This window comes from Peromyscus californicus, unplaced genomic scaffold, assembly GCF_007827085.1.
Source record: "Peromyscus californicus insignis strain IS unplaced genomic scaffold, ASM782708v3 Scaffold_6__1_contigs__length_162567912, whole genome shotgun sequence".
Lineage (NCBI taxonomy): Eukaryota > Metazoa > Chordata > Mammalia > Rodentia > Cricetidae > Peromyscus > Peromyscus californicus.
Genome location: NW_026294584.1, coordinates 7,331,477 through 7,356,039, shown reverse-complemented (window position 1 = coordinate 7,356,039; position 24,563 = coordinate 7,331,477). Strand labels below are relative to the sequence as shown.

General features: G+C 36.6%; 1 protein-coding gene across 1 annotated transcript in view; it reads left to right on the top strand.

The window, feature by feature from the left end:
• LOC128098662 (cadherin-related family member 3-like) overlaps positions 1–24,563 on the top strand; it is a 164,790-nt gene that overhangs the window by 44,791 nt on the left and 95,436 nt on the right. The window contains exons 14-16 of the mRNA XM_052719972.1: positions 5,102–5,207; positions 5,767–5,988; positions 7,142–7,287. Coding sequence (XP_052575932.1) covers positions 5,102–5,207; positions 5,767–5,988; positions 7,142–7,287 — 474 coding nt within the window. The remainder of the gene's footprint in view (positions 1–5,101; positions 5,208–5,766; positions 5,989–7,141; positions 7,288–24,563) is intronic.

Here is a 24,563-nt window from a genome sequence, read left to right as displayed (position 1 = left end):
GATTCTGGCCATTGTGACTGAGAGAAGATGAGATAACAATGGAGTTTTAATTTGCATTTCCATTATAGCTAAAAGTGTTGAACATTTAAAAAATCTGTCTCAGCCATTTGTATTTCATCTTTTGAGAACTCTCTGTTTAGTTCTCTAACTCATTTTTAATTGAATTATTTTCTTGACGGTCAGTTTTAAAATTCTTTATATGTTCTAGATACTAATCTTCTCTCAGATGTACAATTGGTAAAGATTTATTCCCAGTCTATAGGCTGCCACATTGCTTAAATGATGGTACCTTTGCTATAAATAAGCCTTTGTATTTGAAATAAATATTTTAACAATTGATCTTTCTTTTTAATAAATTTATTTATTTCACATTCCAGCCACAGTTTTCCCTCCCTCCTCTCATCCCAGTCCTCCACCCCAACCCCTCTGTCCTCACCCCCAAATCCATTCCTCCATTTCTGTTTAGGAAAGGGCAGATCTCCCATGTTTGTTGTGGGATAATGCTTCTGTACACTGGTTTAATAAAACACTGATTGGCCAATAGCCAGGCAGGAAGTATAGGCGGGATAAGCAGACAAGGAGAATTCTGGGAAGAGGAAGTCTGAGTCAGGAGACTCCCACCTGCCATCTAGGGAGCAGCATGTAATGGCACACAGGTAAAGCCAAGGAACACGTGGCAACATATAAATTAACAGAAATGGGCTAAGTTTTAAGTGTAAGAGCTAGTCAGTCGTTAGCCTGAGCTAATAGCCAAGCAGTTTTAATTAATATAAGCCTCTGTGTTTACTTGGGGGATACGAGTGGACTGCAGGCTGGGGGACACAGGAAAACTTCCAGCTACACATGATTATCAACAAAACGTGGCATATCAAGTTGCAGTAAGACTAAGCACCTTGGGCTGGAGAGATGGCTCAGCAGTTAAGAGCACTGTCTCCTCTTCCAGAGGTCCTGAGTTCAATTCCCAGCAACCACATGGTGGCTCACAACCATCTATAGTCGTATTTGATGCCCTCATCTTCTGATATGAAGGCTTACATTTAGCTAGAGTAATCATATACATTCATAAATAAATAAATCTTAAAAATGATAGTTTCTCATATTAAATGTCAAATAGTAAAAGACCTTAAAAAAATGACTAAGCACCTCCCCATGTATTAAGACTGGGCAAGGTGACTCAGTATGAGGAGTGGGGTGCCAAAAACCTGTAAAAGAGTCAGAGTCAGCCCCTGCTCCCACTGGTAGGAGTCCCACAAGAGGAGCAAGCTACACTACTGTAATATATATGCAGATGCCTGCGACAGTCCCACTCAGGCTCCCTGGTTGTCTGTTCAGTCTCTGTAAGCCCCTGTGAGCCCAGATTAGTTGGTTCTATGAGTTTCTTGTGGTGCCCTTGACCCCCTTAGCTCCTATAATCCTTTCTCCCCTCTTCTGCAGGATTCCCTGAGCTCCACCTAATATTTGACTGTGGGTCTGAATCTGTTTCCACCAGTTGCTGGATAAAACCTCTCCCATGACAACTGGGCTAGGCACCAATCTATGTTTAAAACAAAATATCATTAGGCATCATTACACTGACTTTTTTTTTTTTTTGTTCTATCCTAGGTCTCTTGGTCATCCAGTTTGTGGGTCCTGGTGCTCCAGGCAGTGTCAGGGGTGGGCTTACCTGCCTGGCATAGGCTTTAGGCTAGACCAGCCATTGGTTGGACACTCCCTCAATCTCTAGGCCACCCTTACCCCAGCACATTCCATCAGCAAGACAGACTATAGGTCGAAGATTATGGCTGGGTTGGTTTTTCAATCCGTTCACTGAAAGTCTTGCCTGGTCACAGGAGAAGCTATGTATCTGCTATTGCTAGGAATATTAGCTGGGGTCATCCTTGTAGATTCCTGGGAGTTTCCCTTGTACCAAGTTTTTTACCTGACCCTCAAATGCCCCCTCCTTTCCAGTAGTCTCTTTCAATACTCTCCCCCTCCAGCCTCCCTCCAGCCTGATCACTCATGTTTCCATTCCCACCTGCCTGCATTCCACTCATAAAATCTCTTCTATTTTTCCTTCCTAGGAGCTTCCCCCCAACCATGAACCCTCCTTGTTACCTAGTCTCTCTAGGTCTGTGGATTGTAGCATAGTTATCTTTTTTGCAGCTAATATCCACTTATGAATGAGTACATACCATGTTTTTCTTTTTTAGTTTGGGTTACCTCACTCAGGATGATTTTTTTCCCTAGTTTCATCCATTTGCTTGCAAATTCCCTGGTGTCAATGTTTTTAGCAGCTGAGTAATACTCAATTGTGTAAATGTTTCACATTTTCTTTATCCATTTCTTGCTTGAGGTACATCAGGTTGTTTCCAGATTCTGGCTATTATAAATGAAGCTTCTATGAACATAATCATGTGTCTTTGTGGTATGACTGAGCATTCTTTGTGTATATGCCCAAGAGTGGCATAGCTGGGTCTTGTGGTAGATTGATTACCAGTTTTCTGAGAAACTGCCACACTGACTTACAAAGTGGCTGTGCAAGTTTGCTCTCCCACCAGTAGTGGAAATGTGTTTCCCTTACTCCACATCCTCTCCAGCATGAGTTGTTGCTTGTGTTTTTGATCTTAGCCATTTAGACAGGACTAAGATGGAATTTGAGAGTCATTTTGATTTGCATTTCCTTGATGGCTAAAGATGTTGAACATCTCCTTAAGTGTTCTTGGTCATTTGACATTCTTCTCTTGAAAATTCTCTGTTTAGATCTGTACCCCATTTTTAATTGGATTATTTGGTTTGTTAATATCTGGTTTCTTGAGTTCTTTATATATTGGAAATCAGCCCTCTGTCAAATGTGAGATTGGTGAAGATCTTTTCCCATTTGGTAGCCTTCCATTTTGTTCTATTGATGGTGTCCTTTGATCTACAGAAACTTTTAGTTTCATGATGTCCCATTTTTTAATTGTGGATTTTAGTGTCTGTACTATTGGTGTCCTGTTCAGAAAGTTGTTTAGTAATAAAAACCACATGGCCTTGGTATAAACACACACAGGTGGATCAATTGAATAAAATCAAAGACCCAAACATAAATCAACACACCTATGAACACCTGATTTTCAACAAAGAAACCAAAATTATACAATGGAAAAAAGAAAGCATCTTCAATAAGTGGTGCTGGTCTAACTGGACGTCATCATGTAAAGAATACAAATAGATCCATATCAATCCATCCAATCCCCCTGCACCAAACTCAAATCCAGCTGGATCAGAGAGCTCAACATAAATCTTAATACACTGAACCTGATAGATGAGAAAGCAGGAAATAGCCTTGGGCACATTGGCACAGGAAACAATTGGTCTTTCAATTTTACATTGTTCAAAATGTAAAGAAATTGATTTTGTAGTTTGGAGGAAAATAAAATTTCTATTTTTTACTTCTTGTCATTTAGAATATCAAAATCTCAAGCCTTGAATCTGAGAATCATAATTCCACAATGATCTTCAATGCTATTGCTGTCATGCATAATATTCCTATAATGTTTGTTCCAGCGTTGGTTATTTTCTTACAGTTTCAATAATTCCTTTCAATGTTCATTTTTATTTCTACTTTTTGTATGATCAAACACAAATAGGGTTAGCATAGGCAGTAATTTTAGTCGAGCACTACCATCATGAACTAACTGAGTTATTGATGTTAGTGTCATTGACAATATTTATTTCACCTCTCTTTATCTACTTAGAAGGCAGACTATAGAATTTTAACAGTGGCCTAAGTTCAGAAACCACCTAATATTTTTATTAATTCCTAAAGAAACTACCTCTCTGCCTGATGGTTAATGTCCATGGTCTTTCATTGCTGTAAGTCTCGGAAAAAACTATAGGACCTTTAAAAAGCAACATATTTCTGTGCTAACTAATCATTTGATTGCTACACATAGTTTCCCTGAATAGTGAATGTTAACTTTTAGGAAAAATAGCTAACATGGACACAGCCATGGCATGGAAAAGACCTCAGGTAAGCTGGAGAAATGAGCAGCAATCATGTGCTTTTCTTACATTTCTTGGAATGTCTCAGATGAAGTCTAGGCTGTGAGCACTGTAAGGATTGTATCATTATGCAAGAGATGTGGACAAAAGACTCTTAGATTGCTTTACTTGTGTATTTAATGCTATTAAGCATCCTTATGACATCATGTCTGCCCTATACATCCATCCTAGGAGAGTAAAACTAAAGAACAAAAGTATGAGGCACATAGACCCTTAGTACAGGTGACCTCACGTCTTGTAGTGGCCTGAATTTGAAGCTTGCAGTTTAGTTTTGTTTTTGGGAGATTACTCTCATTAATTATAATCCAGATTTAATTCAGTTTTGTAAAAAAGGAAATAAGTTTATTATAATGTCATTGCAAATATCTTAAATACAAAACAGTAATTTCAGATGTCCTTCAACTTAATATTGATATGTTCCAATTAGACAATTCCTAAATTGAACATTTCATAAGCTGAAAATCCATTTTTCTGTAACTTGTGGATCATCATACTGCATCACCATGGTGTGCTGCAGAAAAGTAGCCATTTCCTCTCATGATGCTATGGGTGGTGGAGGACTGGGTGCACTTCACTGTGCCGGTTCATAGAGATAGCTAACCAGGAAGAGTTCAAACTGTCCTGTGGAAGCCAGTGGCTAAGCGCACCCTTGAAAACCTGCAATACAACTTTTCTGGGTTGCACTGCAACTGTGAAGTAAGGGATGACCTCAACGAGATTCTTATTAACAAATGAATGTATGCACCTCCAGTATTTTCCCTTTGTTACTTTTTGAAATAATATCACTTAAAATATGTTTGCCTGAATAAAGTATTTGCCTAAAAGAAAGTATTGCCTGAATAAAATAAAATAATTTTATTAAAATTAATTACATGTTTTTAATTTTTAGTGTGGTTACTTTGTAAGCTAAAATTACATACATGGCTTGTCTTGTGGTTCTTAGGGTATTCAACTGGACAGTAGTATTGCAAAGTAACAATTTTATTTATTGGTTTATTGTCTTCACTTTGGACCCATAATTGACAAACCTGGCATGTAATTCAAACAAAACTAATGATGTATTATTTTTCATTTACAGATTGGACCTATGCATCTAGATTACGATAATCCCATTTTTTCAGGAATGGACTTTAAATATATATTGTTTGTAAGAGTCTCTGATGAAGGAATTCCTATGCTCTCAAGTAAGAAGTTATAACTTCAGTTTCTTAATATAGTTTTAATTAAGTAAGACGCACAGTATTTTAAACATTAGGTCTTAGATTTTGTTATAGTAAAAAAGTTCCAACTATAGGTTATAATAATGCATTAAATAGTTATAATTAAATTAACTTTTTAGCCCATTTATATTACTATTTAAAAACTGAAAGCCAACATAGAACTAAAAATCGGTTGAAGTAATGCTTCTCAAACACAGAATACAGAACTTTGCAGTCACTGAAAAACTGTTGAATATAATCTTTCTATAATATTTTCATGTTTAAAATATTGAATAAGGAACCAGTTTATTCTACATTGGATAATATGAAAAATTTGTCAATAAAGCATTTTTATGCTAAACTTAATTTTGAGTAATCTATAACCAGAAGTAAATAATTTACTAATAGAACATCAACATAAGCATATTTATGAAGCCTATGCATACAAAATGTAGAATGTGATTGTTATAAAGGAAAAAGTAAGAATTGTTGAAGAGGACATATCATTGCTGTATCTACACTCATGAATTTTTTTTTTCCATAGCCATCACTAGAATCATATTAAGGGTGATCCGTATAAATGAACTTAATCCTCTTAGAACTATGATGGCATTTACCTTCAGTATCTTTGAAAATAGTCCAGTTGATACACTAGTTGGAAAAATTACATATACAGATGGAGACTGGCCATTTAACAATGTACAATATGCCATTGTTGGAGGCAATTTTGGAATACCACCCACATTTTACATTGAATCAGATACAGGTAATGTAAAATCACTGATATTAGTTAATAATAAAAGGGAGAATTGACTTTCTCCAGGGATGAGCCCCTGATAGGTTTCCTGCTGTGGGACATTCTGTATGTTAAATGTGTTGCTCTGATTGGTTAATAAATAAAACACTGATTGGCCAGTAGCCAGGCAGGAAGTATAAGTTGGACAAGGAGAGAGGAGAATTCTGGGAAGTAAAAGACTGAGTCAGGAAGATGCTGCCAGCCGCCGCCATGAAAAGCAAGATGTAAGGTACCAGTAAGCCATGAATCACGTGACAACTTATAGACTAATAGATATGGGTTATTTTAATATATAAGAACTAGATAACAAGAAACCTGCTGTGACCATAGAGTTTATAAACAATATAAGTCTCTGTGTGTTTACTCGGTTGGATCTAAGCGGCTGCAGGACTGGCGAGTGAGAGAGATTTGTCCTGACTGTGGGCCAGGCAGGACTGGAGAAAAGTCCAGCTACAGTTTCCCAATCCTAAATGATCAACTTTAAAAACATGTACGTGCAGGTAATCCTAATTGGATTCAGTACATTATGTATATGATATATATGTCTGTATAAATATAATATATACGCATGTATTTATGTACAACAATAACAGGTATAAAAGAAGAGGTTATAAGCTCAAGAAGGATATGGAAGGAGTTAGAGGGGAATAGTTAAATTATGCTAACACACAGTGTACTCATGTATGAAATTCTCAAAAATTAAAATGAAAAATAAATACCTAATTTTGAATGTAGCATATTCAGAAACAATGGAAATAAAAACTTTTAATCAGAAGCCTTCCCTTGAGCTCTATAGCGTTCACCTTGCTTTGTTAGCTACATCCATAATTCTTAGCAACCACAGGAGGAGCAGTGAGGCTTTGATCTTTGATATACTGAAGTTCAGAAAGCCTTTACACACATGTTCTTCCAAATGCCTGAGAATGTACAGTAGGTGACTGATGCCTGAATTAGCATCTGGAATGATTTAACTGTGCAAAAAATGGTACAAAAATGTAACAAAAGTTAATTATATCATGTAAATTTTATTTGCTACTGTAACAAAGACTTCATTTCTATAGGTTATAATATGGCAATTGACTGTTTAAAGAAAAGACAATAACTTTCCACTGTTTTGTGTTAGGGATGATAAAGCTGTTGAATTCCCTGGACAGAGAAGCAGTTTCTCAGTATAAGATAGCTGTGAGAATCACAGATGTGGCCAATGATGCTCTCCCTGACCCTCTCAGACAGAGAAGTGCTACTACTCAGGTGACCATCCATGTTCTGGTAAGAATGCATCAATGTTCGAGGTATTTTTACCACTTAAGAGACAGGCATACTCTCAGAAAATGAAAATAAATGGTAGTTGGGAATGGGGTTAGTAGAGTCTTTCAGCATTGACCAGAGATCACAGTGATATGTGTGGTCTCGCTACTTTTTAACTGTAATGAACAGTGATAAAATTGTCATGCAAAATACTCTGTGGTTTTTGAATCACACAGTCAGAATTTGTATGAAGAGTTAGCCTGGTATCACAAGTTGTACTTAATTTATTAGAAATATCATTCTAACAACTAAGCATGTTTTTGTAAACAGTCACACACACATTAATGATTTTGCAGGCAACTCTGATGCATTTTAATTTGTCTATTTGTTCATCTTAATGTTCTTTCTATCTCTCACTTTCAGTGAGGTAATACCTTCATATTTTAAGTAGTAAAGACTATCGGATCAGTCAGAGGTTCATAGAATGAAGTATAGACACAAAGACTTTTAAATATTCGATGCAAGAGTGTATTTGACCTGACTTGTTTGAGCTTTATATCAATGTAATCAAATGCATCACTTTCATTGGTGGAAATGTGCAGAAAAATTAATTCTTCTTTTTATAGATAGAGCCAAACTCCCTTTATCAAGTGACTGCATTTTTTTTTCTGCTTTGAGAACTGTAAGATGTTCAACCCTGGATCCCAGACAAAAGGCAGTCATTTCTAAACAAATGGTGATTTAAAGCTGCAGACCTTGAGTAGAGCCTTTGCATAATGCTTCAGGTGAAGATTTTCATATGTGCTGGGGTGAGCTAACCTCTCAGTGCTGTCTCTGGCTTTGTGCTGTGATCCCCCACTACAGCCTCGTCATGTCTGGAAAGTGCAATAAACCAGACTGAAATCTTTTTAGAGAGAAATTTAACGAAGTGACTTTCATGGTTTTTACCATGGCTCAGGATGTCATAAGTTAATGAAACTTCCTGACTGTGCAAGGTTCCAGCAATATACCTTAACACACTCATATTAACAGTTTCTCTACTAGGAGAGTGCCTAAGTGTGAAGACTTCTGAACCTATTACTGCCATTGCATTCTGCGTGGAATGCCTAAAATCCAGTAGGTAAAGTGAGAAGAGTTTGCTGTCTTCTTCATTTATGAAGCATTCATAGCTCTTTCTTTTTTGGAATTAGAAAGATACAATCGAGAAAAAAAATACTTGATATCTTGAAATCAGGCAAAGTTTTTACATTTCTTAGAATTGCAAACCCTTTACTCTAAAAATATTTCAGAGAAAAACTGTTTGAAGGTTACCAATGCTTTATTCAGAAAGTATAGGTTTTGAAAATAGTACCTTATTTTAACAGAGACTAAAACCCATAATGAAGATAAATGTAGTAGTGTTCTATTACTTAAGTCAGAAGCATAAGAATGCATTTATACTTTATCTGTCAAAATGAACTAACAAAATCTATGCTTTTTATAAACTGAAAAATTAGTGTTCTTTTGGACTGAATGATCATACACACCCAAGTTTCTATGCTGAGGCTTTATCTCCAGTGTGATTTGTTTGGAGTTATTGGCATGTGTGGAACGTGGGGCCCTAGTCTGACTGGATTAGTATACTCAGAGAAAAACAAGCAAACTCTCCAAGGAGCACCCTCTTCCCACTGTGTAGACATTCTGAGAAAAACTGACTGCAGTAACCACTCACTGGTACAAAAGTCAGCTTCTCTTATTTCACCCATGCAACCTTTGTGTTTTGTTATGGCAGCCCATGGAGGCTTGAAGAAAATATTTGAAAGATACAATATTAAATCTATATCCATAGCAAACATGTGGATAGATTAAATGGTAGAAGGTTAAATGATGAATTAGTACATAAATGGGTAGAATAACTCAATAACTCATTTTGGAAAACGACAACCAGAGAAGGAGCCTGTCTTGTGAACAAAGAGATCGCTACAAGGCATTGTGCTCCTGTCCAGCCAAAGACAAAATTTTCGTGTCCATAGCACTCAAGGTGAGCAAATCAATCTTTATACCAATAGTGTGCCTGCCAGAGTCTGAAGCAAAACAAAGCCGATGTTTTGACTCAAATAAAAACAAAACAAAGTGAAAAAATTCCCCAGGCAAAAATCATCTCATAGCATGATCATATATTGTATATTACCCCATAACGTACTTGCTGACAAGAATTTGCATACAAAACTGAAGGCTGTTTTGTCTCCTGCAAAGAGAATGATCAATTTCCTCAGAGGACAGTTTCTAAATCATCACTGTCTTTTTTGTGATTCCTTTTGAAGGAATTGTTACCAAACATATGCCCTTTGTTTCCAGACTGAAGTACAGCGGCTCTCACATGCCAGATGCATGCTCCATTTCTGGAACATGGAAAGATTTGCCATTTTCTACATCTCAAATAATAATTGAATAATGGCTAAAAAATGAGTGCCTTTCCTTCCTTGAAAGTGCCTTTCAGAGTAGTCACAGTCTCAAAATTCATTCCTGAAAGAAACCATTTGTCTGAAAGCATGCGATGTCCACACGAAATTGGTCTGGCTTTAGGGGGAACTACTTGTTTAGAAAGGGAGTTTTAGTAACTTTTCTTTGTAGCAGAAATGACCCTCTGAGGTGTGAAGGTTTGCACATGTATTGTACCTTCCTGCTAGTGAAATACGTACAAAGATCTTTAGGTTGGATCTGTTAGCTCCAGAACTTGTGCACCTGAATGGTGTGAACTATATGCCTTCCCACTTACTATTGTGGAAACAGGACAGGTTATTGAGATACTTTAAATGGTTTCTCTATTGCAAAATGCTGATGACACACCATGTAATCCTGCAGTATAACTGAAGTTTAAACTCGACTCTATGTAAAGCTCTTAGGCTCATAGTGAATGTTGTACACATCTTTTTTAAGCAGACTAGGGCTACTGCACAGATGGAGAAAAACCCGATTGATATTGCTCTTCTGTTTTATTAGGATGAGGTTTTCACCATTTCTTCCACAAAAATAAAAGCTAGAAACTAGTTAACTACTACTGATAAACATGTTTAAAATGTTCTTGTTTTTATAGATTATGGAATTAAAGCTGGAGCATAAATGTTCCTCATCTTGGGTATTTTTTAAAGCAAAATGTTCCTTGAACTGTTTATATTAATATGAAACTTAAACTGTAAAAACTGTAAATCAATTTCTTTCATGCACTAAGTATGGCAGAGCTTAGAGAATTTTAAAATATAGCATAAAGAACTAACCTACTACAGATTTTATTTAAGTTGTGTAAGATCACATTTGGAGAAAAAAAAAAGGAATGCAAGCTGAAGGAGGCAACAGAAATACCAAAAACAGTTTGGTAGATGGCAAGTTGGATATTAATCATTTTTTTTCAGTGTCTCCAGGTTTCTTCATATCTACATTTTGTCATTTAAATCTTTCTGAACTAAATTATAAAATAGTACTTTTAGTATATTATATTCCTAAGCCCTTGAAGGCAGAATTCTTCCTCATGTATCTTTTCTCATTATCTCATAATCAAAGGATTTCCTTAAATATTTTCTTAGCATAGTATATATTGGAAGTGTGGCAAGAAAGTTTGAGTAGAAAAAAGAAGCACTGAGTCCTAAATGCTATCACAAAGAAGGAAAATGTTAGAACTAGAGAAAATTGAATGGAGACATATTTAATCTACCATTCACATAATGGAAACTAAGACCCACCTCATCACTACTCAAAATCAATATGGTTTTTTATGGTTTCCTGAGTGTTTATTATAATGTAGAAGCAATGACATATAGTACTGTCTTCTGCTCAAAAGATATTTTATATTTATATTTTAATGTACAGCTTTTCACATGTCCTGTCTACTTTTAAGCAACAACAGAGAGGGAGAACAAGGAATAGGAGACCATGGTAAATAAAGACCACATGAGAATAGGAAGAAGCAAAGTGCTAGAGAGGCCCACAGAAATCCACAAAGATACCCACACAACAGACTGCTGGCAGTGGTCGAGAGACAGCCCGAACTGACCTACTCTGGTGATGGGATGGCCAAACACCCTAATTGTTGTGCTAGAAACCTCATCCAACTACTGAGGGATCTGGATGCAGAGATCCATGACTAGGCCCCGGGTGGATCTCTGGGAGTCCAATTAGCGAGAATGAGGAGGGTTTATATGAGCGAGAATTGTTGAGACCAAGGTTGGATAAAGCACAGGGACAAATAGCCAAATGAATGGAAACACATGAACTATGAACCAATGGCTGAGGGGTCCCCACTGGATCAGGCCCTCTGAATGGATGAGACAGTTGATTGGCTTGATCTGTTTGGGAGGCATCCAGGCAGTGGGACCAGATCTTGTGCTCATTGCATGAGTTGGCTGTTTGAAACCTGGGGCCTATGCAGGATTGTTTGGCTCGGCCTGGGAGGAGGGGACTAGACCTACCTGGACTGAGTCTACCAGGTTGACCTCAGTCTGTGGGGAAGGCTTTGCCCTGGAGGAGATGGGAATGGGGGGGGGGGTTGGGGGGAAGGTGAGGGGGACGGGAGGGGGGAGAACAAGGGAATCCGTGGCTGATATGTAGAACTGAATTGTATTGCAAAATAAATTAATAAAAAAAAAAAAAAAGAATGTGGTTAACGTGAATAGGTTATGCAATGAAAAACTTTGCTAAACCTGGCACCAACAACTTTGCCCAGTTTGCCTTTTAACAATCGTTTTGAAAGACTGTGTGCAGCGTGAGTGTGTGTGTGTGTGTGTGTGTGTGTGTGTGTGTGTGTGTGTGTGTATGTTGGTGAACCTTATTCTGTGTGCACCTCTGTGTTAAGACCAACAGTGAACATGAGTGTTGACTCATGGAACTTCCTGCCTTGTGTGTTATGACAGTCTCTCACTGGCTCAGAATTCTCCCTGTAAGGGTAAACCTCCTGGCCATCCTGCCCCAGAGTCTTAGCTGTCTCGACATCCCCAGTGTTGGGGTGAGCAACAGAAACCACTAAACCTTCCCTTTGGAGAGCAAACTTGTTCTTCACGTTTACATGCAAGCACTTCAGCCACTCAACTGCCTTCCCAACTCCTGAAACAAAGCCCGTAAAGAAGGAAAATTTATAATACAAAGAACACAGATGTCTAAGTCAATGCTTGGAAAGCAGCCTCCAAAAATACCTAACATATCTGATGGTGACACAGGTGAAATTAGGCATGTTCCATGTACAGTGAGGCATGTTTCATGCTTACTTGTGACACTAAATTGTCTACTCCATTTTACATACTGCAGACCTTTTCTTGGTATGGTATTCCTCCAAATGATTAGAATTCTCACACACTTATTCTTATCTTTCTATTCCCTTGCTTTGAGAGTAAACAACCATCCTTTGTTGCTGTGGTTTGTCGTGGCACCGGTGTGTGGGTTCACACGGATCCATGGAAAGAAGACACAGAGCATCTTAAGGCATCTTAAGAATGAATCTAGTCTTTCGTGGCTGTAGGGGGGTCCAGCCTCGAAGGACTGAAGCCCTTTCCCTTCGCCTAGAGCATTTTTATTTTCTCCCTATTTACAGTTTAGCCAGTTAATTTCCATACCTTCAAAGCAACCTAAAAGGAGCTCCTAAAGATAAAATGCCAAGTGTAAATTCCTTGATTTCTCAAGTACAATGGTTTTCTGGGTTTCCTGAACTAAGTTTTTGATCCTTGGGAGACTCTCAGACAAGATTCACATAGGGCGATAAGAGAAAAAAGAGATATAAGAGAAACAAAAGGTGTCCACGTTAAACAAAGGATGGAATAGGGATAGGTGCTACTCTCTGGAACCAGGCCAGGAGTAGCTCAGCAGGAAAACAGCCACACTTTATTTGTGTAGCTTACATAAAAATGAAAATATTCATTTAAGACAAACAAACAAACAAAAACTATTGCTACCCCTTTTTTTATCATCTAACTTTTTGTGGTGAGAGAATGTGATTTTTGTAATTATTTGATAATTTTTCAGTATTTCTGAGTAATATAACACAGAGCTATCAAGAATATTTCTAATAAAATTTAATATGATTTTAACAAATAAAACACAAGTTTAATAATAATACAAAATAATGTTCTTAGAAAGTCACAAAGATGTTGCTGAAATATCTGTGTAGTTCTAAAATATTTCCATGTTGGTATTTTTATGAGTAATATATGGAAACAACTGCCTCTGATGAACATTCTTTCTGATTTTCATCTTTTATTTTTACTGAAAGACTTCTCCAAGTTATGATAACTCAGGTTTATCATATATAATTATAATAAGATGATGGATTACATATAAAAATCAAATGCACAAACACGTATGGGGAGATGTATGCATATACATTTGTATCCCTGTACGTCTATCAAGTAAGACAGAATTTGATGATTACTTAAAACCATGATTAAAAGATGAACATAAAATGATATTTCCTGGCTGACATTTAAAATTCTGCCCAGAATTATTCTATCAGCAAATGGAGGTAGAATTAATCACAAACCCGATTCCCCATAGAATATTATAGAAAGAAGTGAAGGATCTCTTCATTAACTTATTCGTTGGTAATTTGGATAACACACCTGCCTCCATTGTTTCTTACCCTCTTTATACTACCCTTCTTCCACCTGCTGAGTCCTCTTCCTTCCATCTTAATGTCATTTGGTCAGTTTGTTTGTTTGATTGATTTTGATTTTGTTTTGATGTTTGCTTGCTTTGTGACCCATAGGGTTTAACCAGGGCTGCTCATGTGGGTGACAATGAATGTACCCCCTGGGGCCTGAGTAACACAGCAATGACTATATCACTGAAAACAATGACTTCCTTTCCTCTGGTAACCTTGCACAGGACAGGGATCTATAATCCCCTCTTTATCTATGACTGAATGTTTGCTGGCTCAGTCTCGTGAAGGCTGTTTGTAGCAACTGCACTACTGTATGTTTTTTGTGTTCAGCCATATCATATTCATAAACCAACACTTGCAGCTATACTCTCGATCATTTTGGTCTCCATTCTTTCTGTGCCTTTTCCCAAGATGTTCCCTAAGTTTGGGAGGGGGCTGTTTGGGTCTGCTATGGAGCACACAGTGCTCACTTATCCTGTGTACCTTGCACAACCATGAGCCTTTGCATTATTGACATCCTCTGCAAAAGAAAGTTTCTTTGATCAAGGCTCAGGAAAGCCCTAGTGTGTATATACATATATATATACTATATCCACTTAACAAAACAAAAACATTTAGTTCATCTCTAGTTTTTATGTTATCTCTAACCATGGGCCCTTAACCAGGTCCACAGTACCAGACATAAACATATTCCTAGAGAGAATGCTCAAGATCCAATCAGAAATTAATTGTTGTTCCTAAAATAGTCATATGACTATTGTATCAGTAAATATCTTTTGCTTAGCAAATTAATATTATAGTATGCAATGTCTAAAGCTGGGGAAGACCTTACTCTCTCTCTCCAAGTTGTCTGCATAGCAACTTTCAGCATTATGAAGGCTAACTAGAAAGGAGGAAAGTTGCAGCTCAGGTATAGCATGCTTCTTTTTCTTTTGCAACCAAAGTATGTGATGTCTTCATCAGTAGGCTCTTATCATCCAGTTCTGGTGGGAAACAAATGGAAATGGCCATAATCTGTATAGTTTTGGGGAGTCTGTGCACCTACCTGGCCAACTACTTCTAGAGAGGCATGTCACACTTGCCACTAGGATTTTCCATCTAATAGCTCATGGCTTCTCAGGTCAGCATTATCTACTCATGCACAGGGCATCTCTTTACAGTCTTTTTATTAAATTCTATAATTTTCAATTAGATTATGAAGTGATGAGCTTCCATGTGGCTTCCTGATTTGGCTAAGCCTCTCCATATATAACTCATTTTCTTCCCTACCTTCTCCTTTCCTAGAGCATGTTTTCTACCACCAATATTTATTTATTAAATTTAAATTTCAACAAAATCAACAAAATGTAAACATATGTAACATTTGAAAATATCAGCTTGGATATTTGTTTTCTAAATAGAATTTATAGAATACTAGTTTTATAAGTGCTAATTTTAATTCTTTCAATTACATGGTGAGCTTCAGTCATTGAGTTTATTTTTTATATTAACTATTCAGTAATAATTCCTTGGCATTTCTGTAGCTATATTGAGTTTATGCACTAATTAACTCTGATACTAAATTTAATTGATGACTTAATAGTTTTCCAGGGCTTCAAAAACAAAGTAACAGGAACCCAGGTATATTAAAACAGAAATGCATTGTTAGGAGATAGACATTTCAAATTAAGGTGATAGCAAGCAGTGTTTCCTGAGAATGTTTTAGGGAATACTCTCTTCTAAACTTTTCTTCTAACTTGTACTGAAAGACATTAAAACTCAGTGCTGTTGGGCTTGAGACATATCATTCTAATGTCTTTCTTTTTATCTGTGTTCTGTCTTTTCATATTTAAATTTTTCATACAATATATTTTGAGCATGATTTTTCCATCTCCCAACTCCTCCTGGATCCTATCTATCCATGAAATTTATATTCTTCCCACTCCATCACTCTCTCTCTCTAAAAGAAAAGCCAAGAACCAAAAACCAAACGCATGAAAAAATAAAATGAAAACAACAACAACATGTCTTCTAAAAAGGAGGGCCATATTGGACTAAGTTCTTACATTAATCCGACATGACTTCAAGTTAAATCATTTAAGTACGCAAAATGAAATGTCTTCTGAGGGACAGAATTCAGTCTCTATATGACATATGCCATCTAAGTGAACTGCTGCATTGGAAGGGAGTTTAAAATAAAATCCAGAGACATGACTGTGGTCTCAGATACATAAAAAAGTCTATGAACACTTTCAAAAGGCAAAGTTTGCAGAACTTGTAAAACTAGATGAATACCAATGTCCAAAGAAAATGATAATGTGTTCAAGTTAATATGAGACATTGAAGAGGACCTAGAATGAAGATCAAAAGGATTTAAACAATGATCTCTAGAACTTGGTGGGATATCAAAGAAATAATTCTATAAACCAAGATGACTAGGTCTTGTTTATCCATCACTAATATTTAGATCTTACAAAGGAAAGAATATTGTAGAAATTTGCAAAGTTAAAAAGGGAGAGAGAGGGATGCTTGGTGCAGTAGAGCATGCCTGCAGCTCCAGGTGAGGCAGGCAAAGGCACTGAGATCAACTCTACACCCACCATTCACAGCTACACAGTGAGCTTAGGGCTACAAAAAGGAAAAGGCAAACAGAAATAAACCAAACAATAACATTCAAATGGTTTTTGTTGTCTTTATCAAATAGGATTTTGAAACTGAGCATTAACCTAGACATGAGATAAATAATTCAGATTTCTCCTATAAGTGAAAAATCAATATCTTCCAATCTTGAAAGCATATGCTGAAAATATTATACCCTCAACCAAATGTCTTTTTCTTAAGAGAAGATGTTTCTGACCCTTTTTGTAACCTGTAGGTCCAAAGATGATGTACAGAAATACTGTCCATCCTTAAAACCATTGCTTTCCTTGCATTCAGGGCATATAAAGGCCTCTGTCTTGTTTGTTAGTGAAAAGATCATCAGCATGTTCATCGACTTTTTGTATAACAGTGTCAGAAGCACTTGATAGGAATTATTTGTTCTATTTATGGAAATGAAAAAATGAACTTTTTGAACAAGGTAACAAAATTACATGCTGGATACAGATGAAAATATCATAAGAAAATGACAGACCACTGCTTCTCATGAATGTACACACAAATATCTCCAATAAATTATAGCAAATCATATCTCAAATGTACACAGATACCAGTACATCATGATCACATAATTATTCCTGGTATGCAAAGATAATTTAATATTTTTATAATCTATTAATATATTCCAGCATTCTACCAGGTTAAAAAAGAAAATTGGTACAATTACACCAATAGATAGTGTAGGGGTTTGAATAGGTATGGCCCCCATAAACTCGTGTGTTTGAATGCTTGGTCCATAGACAATGGCACTATTAGAAGATGTGGCCTTGTTGGAGGAAGTGTATCACTGTGGAGGCAGGCTTTGCAGTCTCATATATGCTCAAGCCACACCCAGCATGACAGTCTTCACTTCTGCTGCCTGTGGATCAATAGAACTCTCAGCTCCTTCTCCAGCACCATGTCTGCCTGCACATTGTCGTGTCCCATCATGGTGATAATGAACTAAACCTCTGAAACTTTAAGCCAGTCCCAATTAAATATTTTCTCTTATAAGAGTTGCCATGATCATGGTGTCTCTTTACATCAATTGAAACCCTAACTAACACAGACAGTAAATAACATTTGATAAAATCAAACACTACTTCATGATGCATATTCTAAACAAAATAGGAATAGAGAATTTCTTGACTTGATAGAATACATCTAAAAAACAAAAATTTCAAACTAATATTTGTACCTAGAGTTTTCCTGCCTGGCCCACAGTCAGGACAAATCTCTCTCACCTGCCAGTCCCACAGCCACTCAGACTCAACCAAGTAAACACAGAGACTTATATTGCTTTCAAACTGTATGGCCATGGCAGGCTTCTTGCTAACTGTTCTTACAGCTTAAATTAATCCATTTCTATAAATCTATACCTTGCCACATGGCCCGTGGCTTACTGGCATCTTCACATGCTGCTTTTCCTGGTGGCGGCTGGCAGTGTCTCTGACTCAGCCTTCCACTTCCCAGCTTTATTCTCCTCCTTGTCCCGCCTATACTTCCTGCCTGGCCACTGGCCAATCAGTGATTTATTTATTGACCAATCAGCAACACCCTTGACATACAGACCATCCCACAGCAAATATTCTACTTAATGGCATGAGGATGTCCATTCTCATCTTTGTTTGGACATTATAGCAGAAATTCTGCTTAATGCAAGGAGAGATGACAGGAGACTTATGTATTTGAAACGAAGAAATAATAAAATTGTTTTTGTTTGTGTGAGATATTTTTATATTTGGAATATACAAAAGAATAAATTAAGAATCCTAGAGCTACAAAGATATTATTAAAAGTTTATCAGATATTAGTATAATATTCTAAAGGTTATTTTTTCTAATAATCCACAATGAGCAAGTGGAATTTGAAATCATAAATATAATATTACTCACATAAAAAGTCAAGAAAATGAAACATTAGGTATAAAGATAACAAAATAGGTCCAATGTCTATATGAAGAAAACTGTAAAATTCAAATGAAGGAAATAAAAGAACTAAGAACTACAGGAGAGTTATTTCCTGTTCACAGAGAGATGACTCAATATTGTTAACATACCAGTTATTTACAACTTGCTCTAAAGAATAATTGCAATCCAGTAAAAATTCCACATATTCACTTTATGGATATTGTCAGGCGATTTGGAAGAGCCAAATACTATGAATAAAATATTGAAGAATATGAACAAAATCTTTAAAACAATATAGCATGCTGTAGTGGCTCATGCCTCTGATTCCATCACCTGGGAGGCCCAGCTAGGTGAATTTCCATGAATTTGGGATTGGCTTAGTCTACATAGCTACAGTGTGAAGTGCTGGCTCAAAAAAAAATGAATGCACAGTAATTAAATGGTGTCATATTAATGAAAGAACAGAGAAACAAATCGATAGAACAAAACCAAATCAGTCATCAAAGACAGTGTCTCCAGTGAGTGGTGCTGGAGGCAGATGGGCAAAGACCTCACACTCTTGGGTCACACTCAGTGTGATTTTACATCTAAATGTAAAAGGGAAACTGTAAAACTCCTAGAAAACAGAAGAATTCTGTGCTACTTTTAGTACCAATCTTAAAGATACACCATGGACACAGAACACAGGAAAGATCTGACCAACTGGACTTCACCAAAATTCGTTATTTTTTGTTTCTGAAAGATGATGTCCAAAAACTTAAAGACAAACTACAGTGTGAGAAAAAATACTTGTAAGAGATGTGCCTACTTTAAGACCATTGTCCAAAGTATTCCAAAAATGCAAAAAAAGATCAGCAGTAAGAAAAGATAGTTTAGCAAGGTGTGAATGACAACAGCAACAAAAAAAAAGAGCAGATATTTTACTAAAGATTTGTAGGTGGAAGCAAGCATAATAAAACCTGCCCAACAGTGTGATCAAAAGGGGAAATATTAAAACTATAATGAAAGACTAATAGAAATTCATTTAAATGGTGAAAACAAAAACACCCACCCTATCAAATGCCGAGAAAGCTGTGGGACAACAGGCACTTGTGTTCCCTACCAGCAGTAAAGAACTGTGTGTCTACTCTGGACAAGTTCAAGTTCAACATTTTCTAATGAAGTAAAAATACTCAATGACACTATCTGGAAGTAAAGCTCAATAACATTTAGTTTAGTTAACTGTCCACCCCAAAGCTGGTATTCAGATGTCTATAGCATCTCTGTTTATTACTGCTCAAATTTAGAAGGAAGTGGGATGCTCTTTAGTAGGATGAGTGGATAAGACTTACTTGATTTAGATAAGATGTAATAGATACATATTACTGAAATTTTATTTTAAGGGCTAAAATCTGAGGAACTTATTCTTGAAAACCCTGGATGACTTCATTAAAGTAGACGGGGCTATATTCTATGTTCTGAAAGTGAAGAAAAAACAAACCTTTCTTTTGGAAAGCTAAGGGACCTGGAAAAGATGGGGACAAATGACTGTTGAAGAATCCCCAGTAGTGTCACTATTTTTACTCCAGTTTGAGCCCTGGGAGTGTGCCAGACCATAACAAAGCAAGTTCCAGATTCTGATGAGCAGATACTCTTGTGTTGGCTGCAGTGCCGTTTGCTGTCTGTCAACATCCATACCATCTTGTATTAGAGCAGCGTGTCAGACATATAACTGCACTTGCCATGGAAACCAGGATTCCTCAGGAGATTCTCAACACTGGGATGAAAACAACCTTGGATAGTCTACCCACATGAGAACTTTTCTTTTTGAGTCTTCTCTTTCTTCTTTGGCCAAAACAAGAAAATGCAGAAACAAACCCTGAAGGGGGCTGCTTTTCATTTTTGTTATTTTTTTACACTGTATATGAGCTTGATTCCATTTTCAATGTTGCTGTTGTTTAATACAAACTACTCTGCTTGTCATTTTTCCAACCAAGCAAATAACCACAGCAACAATAGAAGGAGGGGTAGGAAGTATATTAATACTTTTTTTGTTGTTATTTGGCTCAAGCATAGTTAGAATGAGTTAAAAAAAAAAAAAAAGACAAGGAGAAAATTAGGTCTGTGCCCACCCAGAACTGAAAGGCCTTCCTGAGTAATGCAAGCCCAGACTGAGGCTAGAGGCTGTATGTGCTTAAACCCCAGAGATAACATGAAAATGGCCCCAGGGTGTCCTCTGAGACTGAGGATGTTCACTCAGAGTCCAAGAACTTAAGAACATATGTTTTACACGGGAGAAAGCCAACACACAAACTTTCCGGTAAGTACTACGAATACCATATGGAAAACTGATCCCATAAACTAAGAAGAAAAACATAATAAAGGAATGAGTTTTGAATCCCACTGTGCCAGTTAAGGGATATATTCCAGTCTTTTATCCTAACTTCCAGAAAATATGAGTCAATTGAAGTGAGGGGTCTGACAAGTATTTCAAGGACCTTTTCTAACTTTCTTTGCAAATCTTACACAACTGCCTACATTGTCTCATTACTTGCAAAAAGAAAGAAAGAAAGAAAGAAAGAAAGAAAGAAAGAAAGAAAGAAAGAAAGAAAAGAAACAAAAAAAAACCTCGAGGAGAGAGAGAAAGAGAGGTAAAGAAACAGGGGCCAGAGGAAAAAAAAGAGAGAATGACAGAGACAGAGAAAAAGCTAAGACATATATTATTGGTTTTTTGTATTATATAAAATTTTAGATTTCTGTTTTATTTTTCAAGTAATGCTCTTAGATGGTAGCAAATTTATTTTAGTTGCAGATAGCCTCAATAGCCTCAATAGGGACACCAAAGAGTGTTGTTTCTATTTGGGAAAGTTTCCACTTACGATACTAACTTTCTATTTATTTATTTATTTATTTATTTATTTATTTATTTATTTATTTATTCATTCATTCATTCATTCATTCATTCATTCATTCATTTATTTATTTATTTATTTATTTGTTTGTTTGTTTGCTTGCTTGCTTGCTTTGTGTATACATGCATGCCTGAGCATAACCCATGCCATTGTTTCTGTGTGGAGGTCAGAGGATAACTTGTGGGAGTTGGTTCTCTTCTACCATGTGGTTCTGGGGTTTGAACTCAGATTTTCAGGCTTGGTGGCAAGTACTCTTACCCACTGAACCATCTCCATGGCCCCAGAGTTTATGATTATTAAAGAAGATCAGATATCAAGGATCTGAACATAAACTACAAGTACTATGTATGTATAAACTTTAAATTTCTTACTCTTATTTCTAATTTATGAACTAGTTATACTTTAATCAAATTTTGAATTATTCATGTTTTAATATTTAAAATATTACTTTATTCAGTTCAAGTATGTTTATTTTTCTTGTCCTTTTCTGATGATTCTATCATTTCTTAGAGGACTATTTGTATACAATTTTGTTTACTTACCGTGTTCAGGTTTTCTTCATCATTCTGGAAAAATAACTATCTGAATCAGAAGATTATACCTGTCTATCTAGTTGTATTTCTGCCCCTTCACTTTGTGAATATCATGTGTTGTGTATCAAAATTTATATTATATTTCTCGTTGAGGTTCCCAAAGTATAAGAATATTACAAATCTGAACTCAGGGAGAAAAGAACTGTGCTATCTTGAGCAGAAGTTAACAAAACCTTGTGGAAACGTGCTGCATATTTAATCCAGTCCTGAAAACTCAAGAGCATGGAGGGGAAGCTAGCGTGATTAGTACCACTGTCCCATTTGGTCCCATTTGGTCCCAGTCTAAAGATTGGGAATGGGGACATTCTAATCAGTTTTAACGTATCAAAACGAAATAACCTGGAGCTCTCAAGCTCAACTGAAGTAGAAGTTGAGTCTTTCTAGTCTGACTCTTCAGTGGATTGAAAAATGTCCACCCTCATGGCTGGGTAAATCTCACTGCATAATTTTAGTACTCATCTGTTAAACTCTTCACAGACCTTCATAGACACACCCAGAAATATGTTCTTGGGTGTCTGGAAACTCTTAACAATTTTTCCAAGGTGACATGATCACTCTATACCCATCCATGAAGTGCAAGCAATTCAATTTCATTTCTTCATCATTTGGTGTTATCACTATTTTGTTCTAACCGAACTTAGCTTGCATTTCCTCACTGCTTTGTGATGATGATTGACAAGTTATCATGATAATCACTTAAATGACTAAGGAAGTCAGATACACTCACGAAAACACAGGCAATAGATAACCCCACAGCAGTAAACCCCAAAGAAGAGAAGCACACACACACTACCACCAAAAGATAACAGGAACTAACAATCACTGGTCATTAATATCCCTTAATATCGTTGGACTTAATTCACCTATAAAAAGACACAGGCTAACAAGCAGGACCCATCTTTCTGCTGCATACAAGAAACACACCTCATTTTCAAAGATAGACACTACCTCAGAATAAAAGGCTGGGAAACGTCTCTCCAATCAAATGGTCTTAAAAAGGCTTCTTGCTGTGGGTATTACTTGGTAGTTTGACTCTAGAACTTTCCTATGTTAAAGCCTTCAAGAATGTCAGGTAGGGAAGAGAAATCAGTGAAGGAAGTTTCTACCTCTCCCTTCACAAAACATGAGAGACAGTTACGGGTAACGATTACAAAGCTTAATAAATATCATCGTTAGCATCACGATCGAGAACTTGTCCTAACCAACTTAAGCCTATAAAGCTTGAGTTCATTTCATTTGCCTCTTTACTGTGCATGCTATCAGTACACACTTTAGCTTTTGGCATTTTAATCACACTATATGGTTTTTTTTTTTATTATTAAAGCTTTTAAATATAAATGGACATTGAGATCCTCATAATTTCTTTTTTCCCAGTTTCACATAATTTCTTTTTTCTTTTTAATTTAATTAAAATCTATTTATTTATTTGACATGCTTGTGTGAGTTCCTGAGGAGTTGAGAGGACATCTTACAAGAATTGGGTCTTTCCTTCTACCCTGTGTAGTTGTTTTTATTTTTTTATTCTTTGCTCTTGAGGGGCCCACCACCCAGCTCCCAAATAAATACATAAAGACTTATTCTTACTTATAAATGCCCAGCCTTAGCTTGATTTGTTTCTAGCCAGTTTTTCTTAACTTAAATTATCCCATGTACCTTTTGCCTCTGGGCTTTTTCCTTTCTTTATTCTATATTCCTTTCTTTATTTTTTACTTCATGGCTGGTTGTGTGGCTGAGTGGCTGGCTCCTGGTGCCATCCTATCCTTCTCCTTTTCTCCCTCCTCCCTCTTCTCTCTTCTTCTATTTATTATCTCTACTTTGCAGCCCCGCCTGATTTTGTCTCCTACCTAGCTATTTCAATGTGCCAAACCTGTACCAACCATGAGTATTTGTAACCATGTATTTTATCCCTTCCTCTTCTTAAATTGTTTTTATTCTTGAGTTTTTCATATAGTTTTTTTTTTATCATATTTTCCCTTAATGCAACTCCTCCCAGATCCTTCCTAATTCCTTACCTACCCTACTTGGTGTCCTCCCCCACCTCTCTCTCTCTCTCAAAAATCCTCAAAAAACACTAAAATCAAAATTAAGATGAACAAGAAAAAGACCAATTAGACAAAAAAAAAAAACCAAAAAGTGTACAACACACACACACACACACACACACACACACACACACACACACACACACACAGAGAGAGAGAGAGAGAGAGAGAGAGAGAGAGAGAGAGAGAGAGAGAGAGAGAGAGAGCCTGGCATGAGGTCTGTCTTGGAGTATGGTTCATGTACCCAGTTCCCTCCATTGGAGAATATAGATTCCTCCTTTCCCAGCAGCTATCAGTTGCAAATAGCTTCTTGGTTAGGGATGGAACTCTGTCTCCAATTCCCCTTTCAGTGCTGGGACTGACAAAATAGACTCCCAAACCAACTCTAATCAAGAAGAGGTAGGGAAGGACGTTACATCCTCATTGAGGAAAAATCCACAAAGGGAACATCAAAATTCTAAACATCTATGCACCAAACACAAGAGCACCCAACTTCATAACTATCCACTTAGTCCTTCCATTTTACTTTAAAATCAGAGTCTAAATCACATTAAATAAATGGTCCACAGTTTACCAAGTTCTCCAAACTTACTATATTTGTATTAAAAAACTTAAAACAGATT